Source organism: Mustela lutreola, chromosome 9 (genome assembly GCF_030435805.1).
Source record: "Mustela lutreola isolate mMusLut2 chromosome 9, mMusLut2.pri, whole genome shotgun sequence".
Lineage (NCBI taxonomy): Eukaryota > Metazoa > Chordata > Mammalia > Carnivora > Mustelidae > Mustela > Mustela lutreola.
Window position 1 is genome coordinate 124,836,018 of NC_081298.1, and position 20,533 is coordinate 124,856,550.

At 48.0% G+C, this 20,533-nt stretch overlaps 1 protein-coding gene across 3 annotated transcripts in view; it reads right to left on the bottom strand.

Annotated features, from left to right (window-relative positions):
* MAPRE3 (microtubule associated protein RP/EB family member 3) overlaps nucleotides 1-20,533 on the bottom strand; it is a 52,488-nt gene that overhangs the window by 2,419 nt on the left and 29,536 nt on the right. The window contains exons 1-4 of one of the 3 annotated variants that reach the window (XM_059132381.1): nucleotides 8,876-9,091; nucleotides 2,042-2,169; nucleotides 1,300-1,445; nucleotides 513-669 (exon numbers count right to left, since the gene is read on the bottom strand). In XM_059132381.1, the coding sequence (XP_058988364.1) occupies nucleotides 513-669; nucleotides 1,300-1,445; nucleotides 2,042-2,162 (424 nt within the window). In that variant the 5' untranslated portion in view covers nucleotides 2,163-2,169; nucleotides 8,876-9,091. Of the gene's footprint in view, nucleotides 1-467; nucleotides 670-1,299; nucleotides 1,446-2,041; nucleotides 2,170-8,875; nucleotides 9,092-20,533 lie in introns of those variants that run through there. The other 2 variants (XM_059132380.1, XM_059132382.1) reach the window with 2 other exon arrangements.

Below are 20,533 nucleotides of genomic sequence, written 5' to 3' on the forward strand. Positions count from 1 at the left end.
CTTCAGGCTATGGACCTTCAGAGTCAGGGAAGATGTGATCCCAGTGGGGGAAGCTCGGCAAACTCCTGTCCCTGGGCGTCCAGTGGGCAGGGGGCAAGAAAGGTGTGTGCTGCTGGCACCAGGCCCTTGGCCTGGAAGGACCTGGACAGACGAACCGTGCCACATGCCGCCCTGTCATCTTGAGGCCAACAGCTTAGCTCACGCTACCAGAGCAAGGGCCCTGGGCCTCCCACTGCCACTGCTCCCGTGGCTGATGCCGGTGGAGTCTGTAGCCATCTTTGCGGCCCTGTCCTCCCTACTGTGACTCCCCCTGGTCTAGGCGGGCAGCAGGCGGCGTCATCTGAACTCCGTGATAACAGTCTCCTCTAGGCTGGCAGGGCCGGGCCGGTGGCCCAGGGGGCGCTCCTGGCTGTGGAGCCCCGCCGGCCCGGCCCCCCACACTCCCTCCCCCAGCTCGGGCACGTTACCTGCTGTGCCAATGAGTTTCTTGGATTTGTTGAAGATCTGATCACCTGGGTTAGGAGGTGGCGCTACGTCCTGGCCCTGCCGCGCCAGCAGAGGGTTGTAATCCTTTCCATCATAGTTTGCGTCAAAGAATTTCTTAAACCACTGAATAAACTCAAAATTATCTTGGAATTTTCCTTTCACTAATTTCTCTACGGGAATTATCTGAAATAGACCACACAAGCAGAGAACTTTAGCCACCTGCTGCCGTAGGGCTGCCTTCCTCGGTGAGAGGGCCACTGCTCTCAGGAAAGCCAGCCCCTGGGCTGCAGCGTCCTCCTTCTCCACAGGGGGGCCCCTCCCGTGGCACCGAGCAGCCGGGCAGGCTGTGGCCCTGGGCAGGGATCCAGAGCCAGCCCTCTCCTCCAGGCCCTGGGCGTCACCGTGTGAGGAGGTGTCCCTTGGTGCTGCCGCGTGCATGGGGGGGGGGGGCGGTGTGAGGGCTGTTGGAACCTGGGGCTGCGGGCCACTGAGGCAGGAGAGTGAGCCCAGAGACTTGACTTAGGCCCTACAGAGAAGGAACTTCATAGAAGCCGTTAGACTGAGCCTCAGTTGCTGAGGTGGATGGGATCCAGAGAGAAGGAAGGGGCAGGCATGTTGTCAGGGTGGGGTGTCAAGTGTGGGGTTTCCCACCATGCCTTGAGCTGGGGGAACATTCCCTCTGGAAAGGAGGGGCGTGGAGAGAGGCGTGAGAGCTGGAATGACCCCAGCAGCCTCCGCCGCCCCGGCTGGCAGGCCGTCTTCTTCCCCAGGGTCACACAGCTCCTCAGGGCCCCCCGGAGCGCAGGCACCTACTTTGTCAACACCCATCTTCTTGAAAGCTGCTTGCAGCACCTTGAAGTTGTGGATGTATTCATGCTCTAGTTTGGCCTGGAACTTCACCTTCCTCAAGTGCACACAGCCGGGGAAGAGCATGTCCATGAACTGGCAGTAGGCTGCCCCTGCGGAGACGCACAGCTGCCTGAGGGTGTCTGGCCACCCCCCTGCCGGGGCTCCTCGCTTCCCCTTGCCCAGGTCCTGTGCTGGCCCTCAGCTCCAAATGACCCAGTGTCTTCTCTCTCCTTGTCCTGGCCAGAGTCCCCCCAGCTTTCCAGGAACGAGAGCAATCACTCTGGACTGACACGGTCACGTACGAGCATCGCCCCAAACATTGTACATACGGAACTCCATCCCGCCAGCGGCCCTAGTTTGACAGGGCATGTGATCTCCATTTTACAAACGGGAAAACTGAGACTCAGTGATTTGCCTGGGCTTGCACTGCAAGAAGAGCTGAGATTTGGGGCCCGAGTGGCTAGTCTGGACCTCATGCTATTACCCTCTGGCTTCACTGCCTGTCCTAGCTCTTGATACCCCACTGGCCTGCCTGTCCTGCAGCCCTTCCCTGAAGCTCTCCTGCTCTTTACTTCTGATATTCCTCATTTCCTTCACCTCCAAACACTCTGACTACTTCAGGGCTCTGCAGCTCTCCTCCATCCCGATTACAAACTGTGTTGTCTGCCTCCCACCTGCCCTCCCCTTCCCACTCCCAGGCTCCTACCTGAACAGAGCTGTTCTATCTTGGTATAATTGAGGTGCAGGGAGTCATTGACCCATGCAAGCATATCATGGCGACTCAGATTCTCACTGGTCACGGATGTGGAGTACACATTGACGGCCATACCCCAGCTGCAAAGAAAGAAGACAGGCAGGTCAGCACCCGGGGCCCTCGAGCTGTTCTTTAACTGTAAGGAGAGAAAGAGCCAGGTAATCCCTGGGGAAGTGAAAAGCATCTTCCGCTAGCCCAGCCTTGCAGTTTTCCCTCCTGGAAAACTCTTCAGGCATTTCACTCTTCAGCCATTTCTTGAGTGTCTACTACGTGCCAGACGTGTGCTAAGGAATGGGTGATGCAGTAAGAAGTGATCTCTGCCTTCAAGCAGTTTACAGACAGGCACATCCTTCCAGCAGGGAGTGACGGGGCAGAAAAAGCAGCGCGCACAAAGTTTAGAGGCGGCACAAAGGTTGGAGTGATCTCTTCTGCCTGACAAGGTCAGCAAAGGCTTCAGGGCAGAGACGCTGGAGTCTGAGAGAACTAGGACTTTTCCAAACATATGAGGGACGGGGTAGAAGGTACCGTGGGCCCAAGAGCTAGCAAGAACAAAGGCATGGCCTATTCTGGGACTCCAAGTTGTCCAGCAGGCCTGGGGAGCAGGTGTTTGTGCCGGGGTGTGGTACCGTGGGGTTGGCAGGGACAGACTGCAAATGGCTTTGTTTTCCACGAGGCGTCTGGACTTTCTGTTCAGACAACCGGAAGCCATTAGAGAATTTTAAACAAGCAGTAACCCGACCGGATTTGTGTTTTAGAAAGCTGAGTAATCCTCTGGCTCTCCTTTGACTTCAGACCCCATACTTCTGTGGCAGATAGCTTGCTGGCTGACCCACATGCACCTACGTTCTACACCACAGGCACCTACAATCTAGAACCTCCCTTCAGTACAGGCTTCTGCTCTTGTCTTCATTATCCCAGCGAATGTCACCACCAGTCACTCCGTCACTCAGTCACGCACGTTAGAAACCTGGCGGTTGTCCTCCACAGCCCTACTCCTTCTCACCCTCATATCCAGTCATTCATCAGTCGGGCAGCTCTGCGGCCTCAGGATGCCCCCCGCTTTTCCCACCTCTCCTGCTGCCTTGGGGGTTATGCACGTGTGCTCTCTGGCCAAGGCCAGCAGTAGCCTCCTCAAGGCCACCCGGCCTCCAGCCTCTCTCCCAGCACGTCCCCGATGCTCCTGCAATCAGAATCTGTGTAAAAGCAGCCTGGAACCGCAGCACTATCCACCGCACTCATGAACGAGACACCCATTGGCTGAATTTGCCTTGCAGACTTGAGCCGCTCAGTACTCGCAGTGTGGCAAACATTTCTGAATCAGTGCCCAATAGCTTAACGTTGGGACATCTCACATAAACGACCTGCAGAGAAGCCAGGTTTCTGGCTGCTTTTGGGCAACCCTGGTATTTGTTCCTGCACAGCCACCAATGGTGGGAGCTGGGCAGAGGCGCCCCCTTCTGGCCAGCGGCGGTGAGCTCCTCCTTGCCCTCCCCTGCCCCCCAGTCACCCCGGCAGCACCCCGGCAGCCGCCGCAGAGGCAGGCCAGGGTCAGCTGCTGTTTATCTCTGACTCGCACTGTCAAGAGGGAAATGTATCTTGTAACTAGGTCTTTATCAGAAGTGGAGAAAACAGAAAACAGACGAAAGCACGGCGTATTCTGAGAACTGTGAGTGCTTATTTCCGGAGTGAAGAATATTTCTCTAGATTTAACACACAAACTGTCTCTGTGAAGGAAAACTATGCCCAGACCACTCCCCGGTCCCCTGGAGGCACTTGCCCTTATCATGGGACTCTCCCCACCACTAATCAGACTCCTAAATGGGCCCCACCTCTCCAGCCTCTCTCTCACTCTGCTCCCCGAGTTGGAGCCACCAGCAGCTGCCTACTTACCCTGTCTGGAATGCTGCCCCCACTCCAAAGTCCACTCATTCTCTACTCCCATGTTTCTCAAACTGTGGTCCGTGGAGCAGCTTGCTAGAAATTCCAATTCTTAAGTCCCACCCCAGACCTACTGAGTCAGAATCTGTACCTGACCAAGAGGCCCGGAGAGTCTGGGGGAGCAAACTGGAGAAGCCACTGTAGAGAGGAGCCTCCAGTGGCACGCACTAGGCTGCGATCCCTTGTGGCCCCTGACCCACAGGTACACCACAGCACCTTGTTAGATGCACACTTAACTTCAGGGACGTTTTGGAGAAAAATCAGGAGAGAAACCCTCTACTTCTGTCCTTCATTGTCCCGGGGAAGGGAAGTCAGGCAGGCCAAAAAGCCAACAGAAACACAAATTATTGCCTTGGGAGCTTCCAAGGGCTCAGAAGCCAGGAATTCCAGAGATTTCCGAGGGTTTTCGGAGGGTTTTCGTCTCCTATTACACAAGGTTTTGAGCCCAGTGCCCTGTATTCTGACCCTTGTTCTAACCACAGGACTTGTTTAAATGCCTGCCCCCTTATCCGTAAGAGCCTTGAAACCAGGACTGGGGTTTCCAGGCCCGTCACAGGCAAGGTATTCAGGAAATGTGCTGAATGATTGAGTGATGCCTCCTCACGGCCTCTCTTCTTTCTGATCACCTTTTCATTGTTTCTGGCCTGGCCCCCCTTCCCCCACTCATCTTGAGGCGTCATGTCCTCCAGGACACTGTCTCTGAACCTTGTGCATGGCGACATGCCCTGCCCCTCTCTGTTCCTACAGGACCCCTGAGCATGCTGTCACAGCATGTCAGTTCTCTTGAAATCACTTGTATGTCTGTCCCTTCCACCTGAATGTAAGCTCTTCAATGGCCAGGCCATGTTCCATTCACCTGTGGGTTCCAGACCAATTCCCCATGGACAGTAACTGCAGAGACTGGATTTAGGAGAGTGCTTCTGCTTTTCTAGGAAACTCATCTAGAGTGACCTCAGAAAGCTAGCCGGCATGGATGGACACCAAACTTGACTGGGTAGGGTTGAGGGAAGGGCATTTTATTTTGATGAGTATTTATGCCCCCTAAGTGTGGTGAAGCAGTATGTGTGACAGGAGTCAGAAAGGAAAGTATGTAGAGTGCAAGAGACATGGGCTTGAATGGCCCCCACAGGAGTGGTCAGCCCCGTCAGGTCTCCAGGAAACTTGCAGAGCCCTGCCTAGCTGAGGGCAGAGGGCACAAACTATTCTGGATACTGGCCTTCCATGAGCTCAGGATTATTTCTCCCCAAGGCCCCTGGGGCAGGGTGATTCAGGGGACGGGGGTGGGGATATGTGGGAGCTATGGTTCTGCACTCTGCTAGGCCTCCCAGGAAATGGGCTGGGCAGGACTGGTCCTGGGAGGTAAAGGGGAGGGGGTCTTAGGTTGGCTCTGGGAGTTCCTGAGCCACTTTAGGGATTTTTTTTTTTTTTTTCTGTTTCAAGGGCTGATTACTCAATAAAAGCAGAGGCATTGGTCTAGGTCAAAATTAGTTCTCCAGATTTTGACTGAAATTGTTTGAGCTTCAAGGGTCTTCTAGCCTGAGGGCAGCCTTCTTGGGGTTCGATGGGACAGGACAGGGGATGGTCCACACTGTTTACTAGAAGAGCATATCAGATTTTCTTGCAGAGATTTCCTAGTAGGCCAGAGTAAAGCCCCAGTGCATATGTGTGTGTATAACTATATACGTATTATATACAACTATATTATATATGTTATGGATATAACTATATATAATGTATTGCATATCCAATTTTTCAGTATGTATTTATATATAATACATAACATACACAGTGTATTACACACAGTTGACCCTTGAACAATACAGGGGTTGAGGGAACTGATGCCCCGCACAGCTGCAAATGTGTGTATAAGTTTTGACTCCCTCAAAAATTTAATTACCAGTCTACTGTTCACCAAAAACCTTATTGATGACATAAACAGTTGACCAACATATATGTTATATGGATTATATACTGTATTCTAAGTGAGCTAGACAAAAGAAAATGTTATTAAGAAAGTCACAAGGAAGAGAAAATATATTTATAGTCCCGTACAATATTTCTGGAAAAATATAAGTGGACCTGTGCAGTTCAAACTATGTTGTTCAAGAGTCAACTATATATAGTGTCACACACACACACACACACACACACACGCACGCACACACACAATGCAGGTGATTCTGGTCCTCAGCCAGGTGCTAGGACACTGCCCTCATTGGACACAGGGGCATACCTTGGACTGACCGGCCTGCACTGCAGAGGCAAAGGCTGGGATGTGGCCATGTACTGCTACCTCCCTGCGGGGAAAGTGTTAGCCATCTTCCTCCTCGGTACATAGGAAACATTCCCCGTTTTCCTTCCAGAATAGAAGTAAAGACCTTGCTATCAGAGCTCCTAGAGTCACTAAGAGCTACACAGGAACTTGAAAAATGCCAAAGTCTTCTGGGCCAGAAATTCCCAATTCTCTCTGTGCCTCATGATGGGAGGGCATTTTCCACACCTTCGATCAGTCTGAACCTAGTGTCTCCAAGGTGGCAACAGGGTGTGTAAGAAGGAAGTTGGGGGGAAAAAATGTCTGCTTTCAGGGCCAACAATCCTGTTGTTGCTTCCTCTGGGGCTTTTGGGAAAGTGGTTAGGGGTGGGGTGGGAGGCTGATACTAGGATCAGAGCCATTACCTCCACTCAGGACTGGCTATTCTCTACCCTGGTCAGGGTAGAGGACTCACCTGAGGCATCCAGGGGTCTCTGCAAAGATTTTCTGTCACACTTGCTAGAGGGTCACAAAGAAGTAGCCTCCTAGTTCCCTTACCTCTTATCCTGATAGGGAGGGCAGGATTTCATTTTCCTTTCCTAGATTTGACCCTGTAAATACAACTAAATTATGGCCAGCAGGTGGCACCCAGATCCTGAGTAAAGCTGCCTCTAAACATTCCCCCATCCCCAAATCCTCTGCCTTGCTGGATTTAGAAAAAGAGAGCCCCTAACTTTGATCTGGTCCCCCAAAGAGGAAAGCCTGGTTCTGTCAAAGGCTCGTGGTATCAGGGCATGGGGGTGGTCGAATGGAGTGCTCAGTTCTGACCTGGATGTCCTCTAAGAACTGGACCAGCTGGAGTGGACTGGAACATTGCGTCTAAGATTCTGGACTGAACTACACCAACCTCCCCATGCCTCAAAGTCACACGTTAAGCTCATCAATTGGTCCCACTTCTGATGACTTTTTGTATTGGGTGTTAACTCAGACCTAGACTCAAACCAGACCAGCTTCTGGGGGCAAAGATATATAAGGCATTTACCCAAGTGTCTGGCTCTGCGCGGTCTAATTGCCTCCACTTACAGTAGAGAAATGGTCTGAGAAGACTCTTTAAGTTAACACAACTGTTACCAAGTTGCTTTCCCTCTTCTGAGAGAATGGTAGTCAACCCCACCAGGTGTCAAACTCTACCCCCCCTACCATAGTGGGGCCTTCCTTGTCCCTTTGTTTCTACCATCATCTCTGGCACACGGTGGCTGTCAAGGGAAATAGCCCGATTGGGTTGTGGCATGTCACCCGCTGAGGTAGCTGGAAACCCCATTCCAGGATCGGACTGAGAACGTGGCCTTGGGAAAAGCCTGCTCTTCAGGACCTTGACTCTGGCTACCAGGGCTGCAGTCATGGGAAAGACAAGTTGAGGAGGTTTAATCTGGTCATTTTGCTAAATCATTTCCTATGCTAGGACCATAAGGTTCAGGGTGCATTTACTGGTGATGGGAAAGGTGGTTACAGCTCTCACCGGGAGATGTGACGCTACTGACCATTCTGTGGCCTAAGGCCTTGGAAACGGCCAAGTCTAAATCTCATTCTCCCATGTCAGAGGGGTTTCTAGAAACCATCCAATTCTTTCCCAGATACCTAGGATGACATGAGCTCTAGGTACTTATATTCCTAAATCATAAATTTGTAGAACTCTGAAAGCAAACATTCCAATATTTAATAATGATATCACAAGCCTAAATCTGATTCTGGTTTTTTGTTTTCAAGTACTTCAGTGGGAATCCATCTTCCACAAATGCATCTTAAGATAATTCAGGGGTCCCCAGTTCTTTGGTCCCTAGGAGACCCCACTGCAATTCCCAAGACTTTACCCTCTGTCTAGCACGGCTATGGAAGACCAGGCCCTCCAGTTCTGCAGTGGGTACTGGGAAGGCCTTCAGCAGCCTCCAAAAATGTGCTACTTTGGGGTGCCTGGGTGGCTCAATGGGTTAAGCTGCTGCCTTCAACTCAGATCATGATCTCACGGTCCTGGGATCGAGCCCCGCATTGGGCTTTCTGCTCAACAGGGAGCCTGCTTCCTCCTCTCTCTCTGCCTGCCTCTCTGCCTGCTTGTCATCTCTCTCTGTCAAATAAATAAATAAAATCTTAAAAAAAAAAAAAAAAAGCGCTACTTTAAGAATACTGATCTCCAGGCAGAACACTTGGATTCAAATCCTGGCTCTAACATTTCCTAGCAGTTTGGCTTTGGGCCTCAGTTTCCTCATGTATAAAATGGGGCCAGTTCCCACTTCTCAGAGGCTTACCAAGCACTGAGCAGAGCCCAGCACACAGTACATTTCAGTGAGTGTCACCAGCGTCACTGGGACAGACAGTGAGAATCCAAGGGCCCTTGTTTGAGAAGGCAGCTGCCCGGCACATATCCAGCTTCAGGTCGCCGAGCCCAAGGAAGGGCATTCCAGGAGGGAGATACTACAGAACTCTGCCCTTTCTGCCTGGGGACAGCCATCTGGGTGGGCTTCCTGAAGCTGGGCCTCTGATCTCAGTCCCTCCCCAACTCCAGATTTCCCAACTGTTTGGCTTTGTAGATGCCATCCTACCGGCCAGGAGAACTGGAACAGGTGCTGTGGGATCAGAGGACGACTGAGGAGTCTGCCAAAATATTTCCCGCTCCTGATGTAGGGCTATGCCCATTGTCACTGGGCCAACCCTTCCTGCCCAGGCCCAGGGGGGCTGAAGTCACTGTTTGGAAAATCTGCAGAATTGCTACCCCTGGAGCCCTTGGGTCACACATCCAGGTTATTCTGGGGTTGCATGGAGGCAGTATGCACAGGCAGGCATGAAGGGTTCTGAGGGGCTAGAGGGGTCCTGCCGGTGAGTCACAAAGCCCTGGCAGGCCCAGCCAATCACCTTCTTCTCATGGCAGGGCAAGGACCTGACTCACAGGGAGGCTCAGCCTCTCGAAGCTGAATTAGTCCAAGGTGGCAGGCGTGGGTGGGCGGGTGGGATAGTTCCAGGTCCGGTGGGGAACCAGCACAAGCCCACTCCAGCAGATCCAGGCCAGGGATCTGGATGGTGTCGGTTCAGGTAGCTTCTCCAGGGTTCTGTTCTCACAACACTCTTAGTTCACATAGCTGTCCTCTAAGGTCCTGAATCCCGCTGAGGTCCCAGCTACCAGGGTCCTGGACCTGCCCTGCTGAACAGTGATCTCAACTCAAGAGGCATCCCTGGGCCAGGCTGGGTAACGCTGCCGTATGGCCCGTAGCAGCTGGTCAGCCCCTTTCTGCCTGGCCTGCTCTGGGAGGGGTGGGCGGCTGGCCCTTGGGCGTTTAGCCTGAGGACAGACCGGGAGCAGGGCTGCAGTGGCTGCTGGGACATGCCGAGGAGAGAACGTTTGTTTCTGCGGCCCCAGTGTGTCTGTGTTTCCTTCATGATCCTTCAAGCTTCAAGAGAGGGTCTGTGTCTCTGGAGGCACATAAAAGCCATGTCACTTTATCTTCCTTTAGGACAATGTTTCTTTAGGCTGTGTGGCTTGCCGTTGTCACTGGGGCACGTGACATGTTCTCCCTCCCTCTGGAACGAGTGGATCCGACCAGTGTTTAAGCCTACGGTGCCTTGATCCCAAGTCAGCCCTCCTCCGCTCTCACTGCTCCTCCTGTCCCATAGCCAGTCCCTCTCAGAATTCCCCAGCTTTATTTCCTTGCCTTTTTGACAGACTGTTTATTTAATTCTCTAGCCTTGCCACCAGAAGGAATACCCTGGTGATGTCTAGAACAAACTAGACACGTTTCAGTGGTTGCGTTTCTGTCTTCTCATGCAGACTCATTCTTCAGGTCCCCGAGACTCTAGCTGCCTGCCTGGAGGAGAGAGTGGGCCTCCCTCAGGGGGGATATGCGCTGGAGCGGTACGGGAAGGCCTGCCTACTTTCCAATAGCTTCTCCCCTGGTCTACCATGGTTCCTGAAATGCCCACCACAAATGACACTCTTATGGTTTATAGACTTCATCTCCAAAAGGCCTTAGTGATTATCTCAATTTTGAATTTGAGGAAATGAAGGCTCCGGGTTCACGTGAATTGCTCAAGCTCAAGATCAACCACTGGCAAGGCTAGAGCATGAACCCACCGGAACCCTATGCTCTCACTACACCCCTGCACTGTGGCCAGAAAAGTGATTTGATTTTGCGCAGCTCCAGTGTGTGATGACTTGCTCTGATTTAGGGCCCTGAGCAACAGAAGAAGGAAAAAGAAATTTCAAAGGCTTTCTTCATTGGGTTTCTTTTTCCAAGCCACTGCGACATTGTCTTGATCTCAATCACCAAGTATATACTGACCACTAAAATAAGGTGCTAACTCTTTTTGAGGCACCATGAAGACATGGGATCATTCTAAGACATGGATCTTGTCCTGAAGAAGCCTTTGTTTGAGTAACTCATAAAACGGTAAAGGGATCCCACAAACGAGAACATATGAAGTGCTCAATAGTGGAAGTATATTTGGCATTTTAAGTGCTCCAAGACAGTGCAAAGGATGGGTGTGGGCTCAGTTAGATGATTTCTGGGAGAAGGTGGCCCCTAACTTGGCCCTTTAAAGATGACAGGGTATCAGAAAGCAGTGAAGAGAAAATGGGCAATTAGAGACACGGGGAAGAAGTTTGTTGTGACTTTTATTTTTTAAAATGAGCCAAAGACCAGTGCTTGAATCTTAGAGGAATTTAGGGGATGTGATCAAGAAAGGAGATAGGAGAGGTAGGGGAGCGTCAGGAGGCAAGGGAGGGACGGGTTTCAAGCAGGAGGTTATCTGCCCTGTTTAATGAAGTTACCAGACCTCTGATGGAGAAATGGCCATTAGATTGTGCAAGAAAGTCTGAAATGGCCATTAGATTGTGAAAGTCTGAGTCATCTTGCTGGAGGCTGGAGACAGAAGCTAGACCTGAAGACAGTTACGGAGTCCCAGGTCATTGGCCCCGGGCGGATGCTGAGCAGGGCGACCAGGGGTTTGTCATCCAGGGCCTTTCTGTCTGCAGCCATGGTAGGTGGAGTAGCAAGCCACTTGCCTGCAAGGTGGGGACACCACGCTGCTCTTAGTGGAAGCTGGAAGCAGTATACAAGATTTAACGTAGACCTGTGCTCTTCGTCTTGGACATCCCACACTTTCTTCTCTAGAACCTGTATCCTGTTCTTAAGTTCTAGATCTTATCTGTCTAAGGAGACTCACAAATGCAACCTCGTGGTCTTGCTAAAGCCTCTTACAGTACTGTGTCATGAATGAAGAAAAGAATGGGAAATTTTTAAAATATAATAAAGTCTTAACTAAGCCAGACGTTTGAAAACTATTTTAAGAATTCATTTGCCACTGTGTTTCACTGTCCCCTTTTGATCTCCAGTTTCGTTGCACATCTTGTTGAAAAGTACTCTATTAAGGCAGGGTGGAGTGCACAAAATGTATTATTATTATTATTTTAAAGATTTTATTTACTTATTTGACAGACAGATCACAAATAGGCAGAGAGGCAGGTGGGGGGAAGGGGGAAGCAGGCTCCCTGCCGAGCAGAGAGACTGATGCGGGGCTCCATCCCAGGGTGCTGGGATCATGACCTGAGTCGAAGGCAGAGGCTTAACCCACTGAGCCACCCAGGTGCCCCAGACAAAATTTATTATTAAGGACTTTCCAGGGCCTCCGATTCAGTCCCTTGCATGTCGCCATTTAGGGAGCATGTGTTCTAGGCACTGAGCCAGGTTCAGGGCCTAGAGGAAGGAATGGGACCCAGTTGGGGCCCTCAAGGCGTTCACCAACCAGGGTCGGAGCTCAGCCAGTGAACAAATAACCAAATGCTCAACATTATGCTACAACCCCATAGGCAGGAAGGCGTGCTGTTGGAGCAACTCTGCTTCCTGGGCCAGGGATGGCTTTGTAGAGGAAGCATAGTTTGATGTGGGTCTTGAAGGAGAAGGTCATCAAACAGAGTGTGAAGAGGAGAGAAGAATGGACTGGAAAGAGGGGGAGGATTACAAATAGTTCACCCCAGAATGCATGCTGGGAGCAGGAGATGAGGTTAAAAAGGTAGACAGAAGCCACACACCAGGGGCTCTGTAAAGAGGTTTTTAGGTATTTTCAGGTATTTCATCCTGGGGGAAACTCATCAAGGTTTTTTTTTTTTCCCCCTCCTGGATATATTATATTTACAACAATACAAGAATATTTGTAAGAGTTAAAAAACAGCATTGTTTCCAAATCAAAATTACAGCAAATGAAGTTATGGTGACTAGAAGCTGCATTAAATTTATAATTCTTGAGGCTTTATTTTATATTAACTTTTCTAGTAAACACTGAAGAGATTCCCAAGTGCTGCTTTGCAGAAATCAGTGCCCTCCAAATTTTTGGAAACTATTTTGAAATAATTTTAGATGCAGAATTGCAAAATAGGACAAAGAATTCCCATGTATCCTCATCCAGCTTCTCCAATAACGTCTTACATAACAGTTGTGAAGGCTAGGAAGTTGACATTGGTAGGTTATTAACTAAGCTACAGACATTATTTGGATTTAATCAGTTTTTACATGCACTTCTTTTTTTGGTGTAAAGTCTATGAAAAAAATTTTTTTAAGATTTATTTATTTGACAGACAGAGAGAGAGAGATCACAAGTAGGCAGAGAGCGGGGGAAGCAGGCTCCCCACGGAGCAGAGAGCCCGACACGGGACTCGATCCCAGGACCCCGAGATCATGACCTGAGCTGAAGGCAGAGGCTTTAACCCACTGAGCCACCCAGGCACCCCAGTCTATGAAATTCTATCACATGTGTAGATTCATATAATTACCACACTACTAGGATGCAGAATTGTTCTATATTCTCAAGGAAACTCCCCTGTGTGGCCCCTCTATAGCCATGCCTTGTCCCCAACTCTAACCTGCATAATTTTATAATTTTAAGAATGCCATAGAAATGGAATTATATCGTAACCCTTTGAGATGAACTTTTCTCACCCTCAGCATAACGCCTTTGGGTTCTATCCAAGTTGTTGCACAGACGATCCTTTTTTGCTGCTGAGTAGTATTCCCAAAACAATGGTTCACATATGGATATCCCAGGGCTTGCCCATTCACCCACTAAAGGATGTCTGGATGTTAACGGTTTTTGGTGATTACAAAAAATCCTGTGAGAACTTTCCTCAGTTTTCCTCTTGCTTTGTCCATGAAGGTCTGGCTCTGGGACAGATCTCTCCATGTTTTTCTGTCCTCTGGAACTACAGAGCTGGTTGGGGTTTGCAGTTGGGAGGCTGGGGCATTAGATTCGAGGGAGAGGCTGAGACAGGCCCACAAGCAACTCTTGGGGGACTGACTGTTCCCTAAGCTATGAGGCGGTTTAATCTAACCCTAAGACTGCTCCCATAGGCTGGATTCTTGCTTCTTACATGACTCACTCTCTAACCCAAATTTGTGAACTTATCTTCTTATGGCACAATTTTATCAAGGATAATTTAGAAAAATAGCGGTCAATTTGGGGAGCATTCAATATGATCAAAATTGAGAAGGATAAAAAGGGGACCAAGTTTCAAACATTCAATTGTTTGCAGGATTATTGGGGCTGAATCCGTTAAGGTTCAGAGTGGCCTGTCTAAATTCTACTCAAATTTGCACAGTATTGGAGTGCCTGGGTGGCTCAGTTGTTGGGTATCTGCCTTTGGCTAGGGTTGTGATCCCAGGGTCCAGGGACTGAGCCCTGTGTTGGGCTCACTGGTCAGCAGGGGACCTGCTTCTCCCTCTCCCACCCCCCTGCTTCTATTCCCTCTCTTGCTGTGTCTCTCTCTGTAAAACAAATGAATAAAATCTTAAAAAAAAAAAAAAAGGCTTGCGCAATACCCTCTTAAAACTAAAGAAGGACTGAAATAGTCAAAAGGATAATAGAGAAAGGACTCGTAATACCTTGAACAGTCCTTGTAACACCTCTACCCTTCGGTCAAGAAACCCAGTGGGTAGGGATATGGATTTACTCAGGACCTTGGGGGCCATAAACAGAATAGTCATTCCCTGACCAAAACTAAATACTCTTTTAAAACTTTTTTTTCTTATTTTTTAAAAAGATTTTATTTATTTGGGGCACCTGGGTGGCTCAGTTGTTAATTGTCTGCCTTCAGCTCAGGTCATGATCTCAGGGTGCTGCTCAGCGGGAAGCCTGCTTTTTCCTCTCATACTCCCCCTGCTTGTATTTCCTCTCTCACTCTTTTTCTGTCAAATAAATAAGTAAAATCTTTCAAATAAATAAATACATAAAATATTTTTTTAAAAAAAAGATTTTATGTATTTATTTTAGAGAGAGAGAAACAGCACAGGAAGGAGGGGCAGAGAGACAGAATCTCAAGCAGGCTCCATGCTGAATGCAGAGCCTGATGTGGGGCTCAATTCCAGTACCCTGAGATCATGACCTGGGCTGAAACCAAGAGTTGGATGCTTAACTGACTATGCCATCCTGGCACCCATCTATTTTATTTTTTTAAGATTTCATTTATTTATTTGAGAGAGAGAGAGAGAGAGAGAGGTGGTGGGGGGGAGCAGGGGGAAGAGGGACAAGCAGACTCCATGCTGAGTGCAGAGCCTGATGAAGGTCTTAATCCCAGGACACTGAGATCATGACCTGAGCCGAAATCAAGAGTGGGATGCTTACCGACTGAGCCACCCAGGTGTCCCCAGAACCAAATACTCTTTTATCTCAAGTGCCTTCCAAGGTTGCATATTTTACAGTTAAAGGTATATGTTCTGCTTTTTTTTTTTTTTTTTTTTAGTGTTCCTTTAGGTCTAAAGAGTCAACATTTGTTTGCCTTCTTCTGAGAAAATCAACAATATGCCTGGACTGTTATGCCCTAAAGGTTTCATGAGGCCTCACCTACTTTTCACAAGACCTCAACCACAACCTCAAGGACTCACTCTTGGTGCCTTATGCCTTGTGCCTTATGCCTCACTCTTCTTGTGGATAACCTTGTGTTGTGCTCTAAAGACAGGTAAACTTTAAGACTAATTCCAGTGATCTACAGTTTTCTTCCAGAAAGGGCACAATATTTCCAAAGAGAAGTTAGAATGTGATCAAAGTAAAGTTCACTGCTCAGGATGTGATTTATCCCAAGGAGGTAAATCCCATCCTTTGGACAGACTGTAGGCCATTCACAACTTTCCAACATTTCTAAATCATCACACTTATAAGTTAAACTAAGTCCTTAGTAGGCAGACCTCTTCCTCAGGACTCTAACCATGAAGAGGCCTTTTGTGAATTAGCCCTTCAACATCTTCCCACTCTGGGCTTACCTAATTACCTAATTACCCATCATAAACCTCTCTACCTATCTGTACATGTGAGGTCTCGACAAACCTTTGGTGTTATGACTCAACCTCATGGGAATCATCAGACATCAACAGTCTACGGCAGTGTGTCTCCTCCTGCTGCAAAGCCTACTCACCTAGCTAGGCTAGTGGAGGCTTCTGCACACTCGGTTCTAGGGTCTCCTTTCCATCTGACGGTCCGTCATATGGTATACAGTATTTGTAGCTCACTGAAAAAACACAACATTTCTCAGTACGTAGGCTTAGCACCAATAGTGAAATCCTATTACTTTCTCCCTCACATATTTTTCTATTCCTTGCACTAATACTTTGAATTCTGCTATCCTACCTCTAGATATGTTTTCAACGAGGTGATTTTGGCCCAATGGTTTCTGTTCTAGGAAAAAGAGATTGTTAGATAATTCAAGAAGGAGAAAAACTGGGCCTTGATTTCAGAACCAAAACCCTAGCCACTCAAGGGCACTTAGGGTTGCTTCCTTTTCTCCTCAAGCCTTTTTAGTTCGTGCTTTACAAGAGGCCTGGAAAGTAGGGCAAATCGTAGTGAAGGCGGAACGGACGAACCGCTGCTAGCCAGCTGTAGGGAACGGGAGAGGGAGGCCAAGGACGACCCCCCCAGTTTCTTGCCACAGGAGGATGGAGAAAAGCACAGGAGGAGCAGGTCTGAGGACGGGGGTGAAGACCAGGGGCTCACTTATATCATACGTAGACACTGCAAAGACTATGAAGAACATGTAAGGGTATTAGGAAACGTCATATTTAATGGGGCGTAATAGTCCATGTTTAAGTAAATCAATCTTCCGTAGTTGGACATTTTTGATACTGAGAGAGTGCTAGAATTAGTATCTTTAAACATTCAGATTTTGTCTAAATGTAGTATTACCCTGTGGGGAGGGAATTACTATGTCAAAGGGCATGGCATATTTTAAAGCCTAACAGCTTTCCAAAAACTTCTTCCAGAAGTTTAAGAGCTCATTTCAACACACTCTCACCAACATGGAATGTTAGTATGTTAAAAAATGTGTTGATTCAATAAAAAATGTTTTGGGGGGCACCTGCGTGGCTCAGTCCTTAAGTGTCTGCCTTCAGCTCAGGTCATGATCCCAGGGTCCCGGGGTTGAGCCCTGCATTAGGCTCCTTGCTCACTGGGAAACCTGCTTCTCTCTCTCTCCTGCTCCACCTGCTTGTGTTCCCTCTCTCGCTGTGTCTCTCTCTGTCAAATAAATAAATAAAATCTTTTAAAAAAATCTTAAAATAAAAATAAAATCTTAAAAATATATATATTAAAACTACTTTTTTTCTTCTTTTAAAAAAGATTGCTTTGATTACTGGTGAAGGAGAACATTATTTCTACATTCATTGCCCATATATATGTATTTGTCTGTGAACTGTTTGGGCTGTAGAGTTTGAAGAACCCACAAGTTGTCCATGTGGTCTAACAAATGTCTAGAAATTCTGGTTGTAAATTCTCACTATTGACACATTTACTGAAGATCTAGGGTCCTGGGATGGAGTTGTACTGGCTCCAGACATAGTTACTTTTTTAGTAAATGCTTGATATTCATGTAATTTATTCTGAACATGGGATGCTAGAAAATGTCTTTATATGAAGGTTTTGAAGATTCACTTAAGGAAATCATAAAACGAAAAAAATACTGTTGCTATATTGCACTTACACTAAAGTGTATCTTGATTTGGAAAAAGTGGAAATTTGGTAACAATGGAGAAAATGCACATCACCAAGGTTAGACATGACACAAGATATGTAACCCTCATATTTTTGCCTAGTATTTTGGGGAAAGAGATTAAGAAAGGGAAAATGACTTAGGGTTACCCAAGATTCTGCCGAAAGTAGGAGAAATAGAGAATTAAGTACACATTTTCACTGTACCTCCAAAGCACATAGCCTTATGGTGTATTTCCTAAGAAATACATTGGCATGTTTGGCCATGTGGTCAGACAGCATGGCACACACACAAAGACTCCAAAGAACCCAGCTCCAGTCCTCCCTCTCATGATCTTCTGGGCCCTGGGCAAAGGCAATGTCTCTAGGCCTTGGTTTCTTCTTGTGAAACAGAAATGCCTCTTGGACATCACTCACTATATGTATGGCTCATGGGCACCCAAAACACAGAGGTTCTGAACAGACAATTCATGGAAGAAGTACAAATGGCTACCAAGTATGAAATGGGAAAAATGTTCAACTTCATGAATGCCTTAAGTAGCTATGCTGCTGAACTATCATGAAGGTTAAAGCTAGCCTCACTGGGGCACTCACACAGAACGTTTGTAGTGACAGCCATTGGTGAGAGTTTGGCAATGCAGTTCTGATAGGATTTTTCAGTCTTTGACATCGAGCCAGTGACAACGTAATTCAGTAGGGAGAGGAGATTGGAGACTATTATACCGTTAAATACAGTGAGCTGTGAGTGGGATCTATGTTGCGGGCGTTAATGAGGCAGCATTCCAGAGCTGGGAAAAGTGAGGGGCCTGGGTAGAGGGGCCTGAGCCAGGCCTTTGGCAGCAGTGACTGGCCAGGGTATCATGATCCTGGCTGTAGCTGGGTTTGTAATAGGCGCCTCATTAAATTTTAGTTTCTCTTCTGTTCTTTTCGCTCGAGGTGGTGATAATTGACAGCAGCTCCAAACTGTGCCCTATAAGCAAAGCTCAGAGAGAACTCAGTTTCCTTCAGCAGAGCTGCTCACATTTTAGGTGTCACCTCTCCGGAGGTTAGAGTGAGGTCCTCACGGGACTAGCAAAATAGAATCCTTATCATTTCCTTCCTGGAACCAGAATTCTGGAATTTTCTTTTTCTTATTTTAGAGAGGTGATGAGGTGGTGCTGAGAGTTGGCCTATGTTCCTGCACTAAGCACAAGGCTTGCTTGGATTCATCACTCACTCATTTGTCCACACGTGAATATATGCCTACAGACATGAATACTGAAATACCTACTCTGTTCAGAGAGGTGACTGGGCCAGAGGAATTCTCTCATCCATGGATGGCTCCTTGTTAGTGAGTAGGACTGTACATAGTGGCCAACTGTTCACTAGTTAATCACCATTTCAAAGGGTAGTGATGTCTAAGGATAATTTACTCCTCTGACCACCCCCCCCACCCCCACAAGGAAATTGTAGCATGTCCCAAAAGCAGCTTATTATGATGAAAACAGCCCCTGAATCTACAGATACTGTTTTCTCTGCCTTTGCTCTGTTACAGATTATGAAGGAGGCCGTTGAGGCTACCCTACTTGAGGTACATCAGGTAAAAGTGATGTGTGAGGAGATGGGAGGGCTGTTTCAAAAGAGGCCAGACACCAGGTGTACCTCAATTCCAAATAAGCCAGGATGGTGTTGAATCAGGACTAAGATGGGAAAAGAGGATGACTTCATGGTGGCAGAGTGAGGTACATGCTCACGTGTACAAGTCCACGCAACGCTTGTTAAGATGAGGACCCGTACTGGCTGCCTGGGGCACAGGATGCCCCACCAACCCACACATCCAGGCAGCAATGGAGAAGGGTGGAGGGCTGGCTCAAACTCTCGGGGTCCCCGCTTGGGGTCCCCAGGGACTGCTGGGCACTTCAGATGCTGGTCAGGGCTAGCTCTGGTCAGTTAAATTCATGGTTAAGTGGTCATAGGATAAAAGCTTATTGATGAACAAACGAACAAAAGCCGGTTGTTGAAAGTCCAGGGAAATGCACGCCTTTAGACATGGGTCGTGAAAGCGTCATTTAGCAGTCTTCCTGGAGGGCGATATACACTTTGTATATTCTTTGACCTTATTTCTATTTCTAGGAATTTTGTACTAAAGCAGTAATTAGGAGTATGTGTAAAACTTTAGTATAAGCATATTTATAATAATGAAAAACTGGGAACAACTGAAATAATCAGCAATAAGGAGCACTTCGATAAATCACAGGACATCTAAACTACGCCACTGCTTAAGAGACCGCCACTGCGGAGGACTACGTAATGACGTAATGACGCCGGCTCCGCGGGCCCACTCAGCTCCCAGGACCCTCACCCTTCTCCCTTGCCCGTCTCCACCAGGGGGGTCAGAAAAATGAAGTACTTGCTTCCTGCTTCCCTTACAGCTCAGGGCCACCTTGAGACATGAGGTAACACCCAACTGGCTAAAGGGCTGGAGTGTCCTTGATGACATCCTTGAGCTGTTCTACCAGCCTGTACCTCCTACTTTCAGACTCCCCTCCTGTGAGAAAAATACCCCTATTATGGGTTTAAACCACTGTGTTTGGATTGGGGTTTGCTGTTGACTAACACTGCTAGCTGTCCTTCAACTATGTAGTTTTGTTTTGATTTTATCATAAAGACATGGAAAGATATTTATAACATAGTAAGTGAAGGGAAGGTACTATGGAGCAGAGATACACCAGTAGGCACAGAAGAATAATGTGAGGATATATGTTCTAAAGTAATAATTGTGGTTCTACCTAACGGTAGGGCCAGAGGGGATTTTTATCTTCTTCAGGTTTGTCTGGAGTTTACAATGAACATGCATAACTTCTGTGACAAGAAAAAACTCTATTTTTAAAAACCAGGGGAGAGGGCGCCTGGGTGGCTCAGTGGGTTAAGCCACTGCCTTCGGCTCAGGTCATGATCTCAGGGTCCTGGGATCGAGTCCCGCATCGGGCTCTCTGCTCAGCGGGGAGCCTGCTTCCTCCTCTCTCTCTCTCTGCCTGCCTCTCTGCCTGCTTGTGATCTCTCTCTGTCAAATAAATAAATAAATAAATCTTTAAAAAAAAAAAATAAAAACCAGGGGAGAGAAGTATGGAAGAAAGCTGTGGTTAGGCAGCAAGAAGCTCTTGACAACAGTCACCAAAAGAACCATTTAAAGGCTTCTGTGGCTCTTTGGGTGGTTCAGACTTCTTTGAAGTGGTTCAAGCCCTTCCTTGCTGGTTGGACTGGTT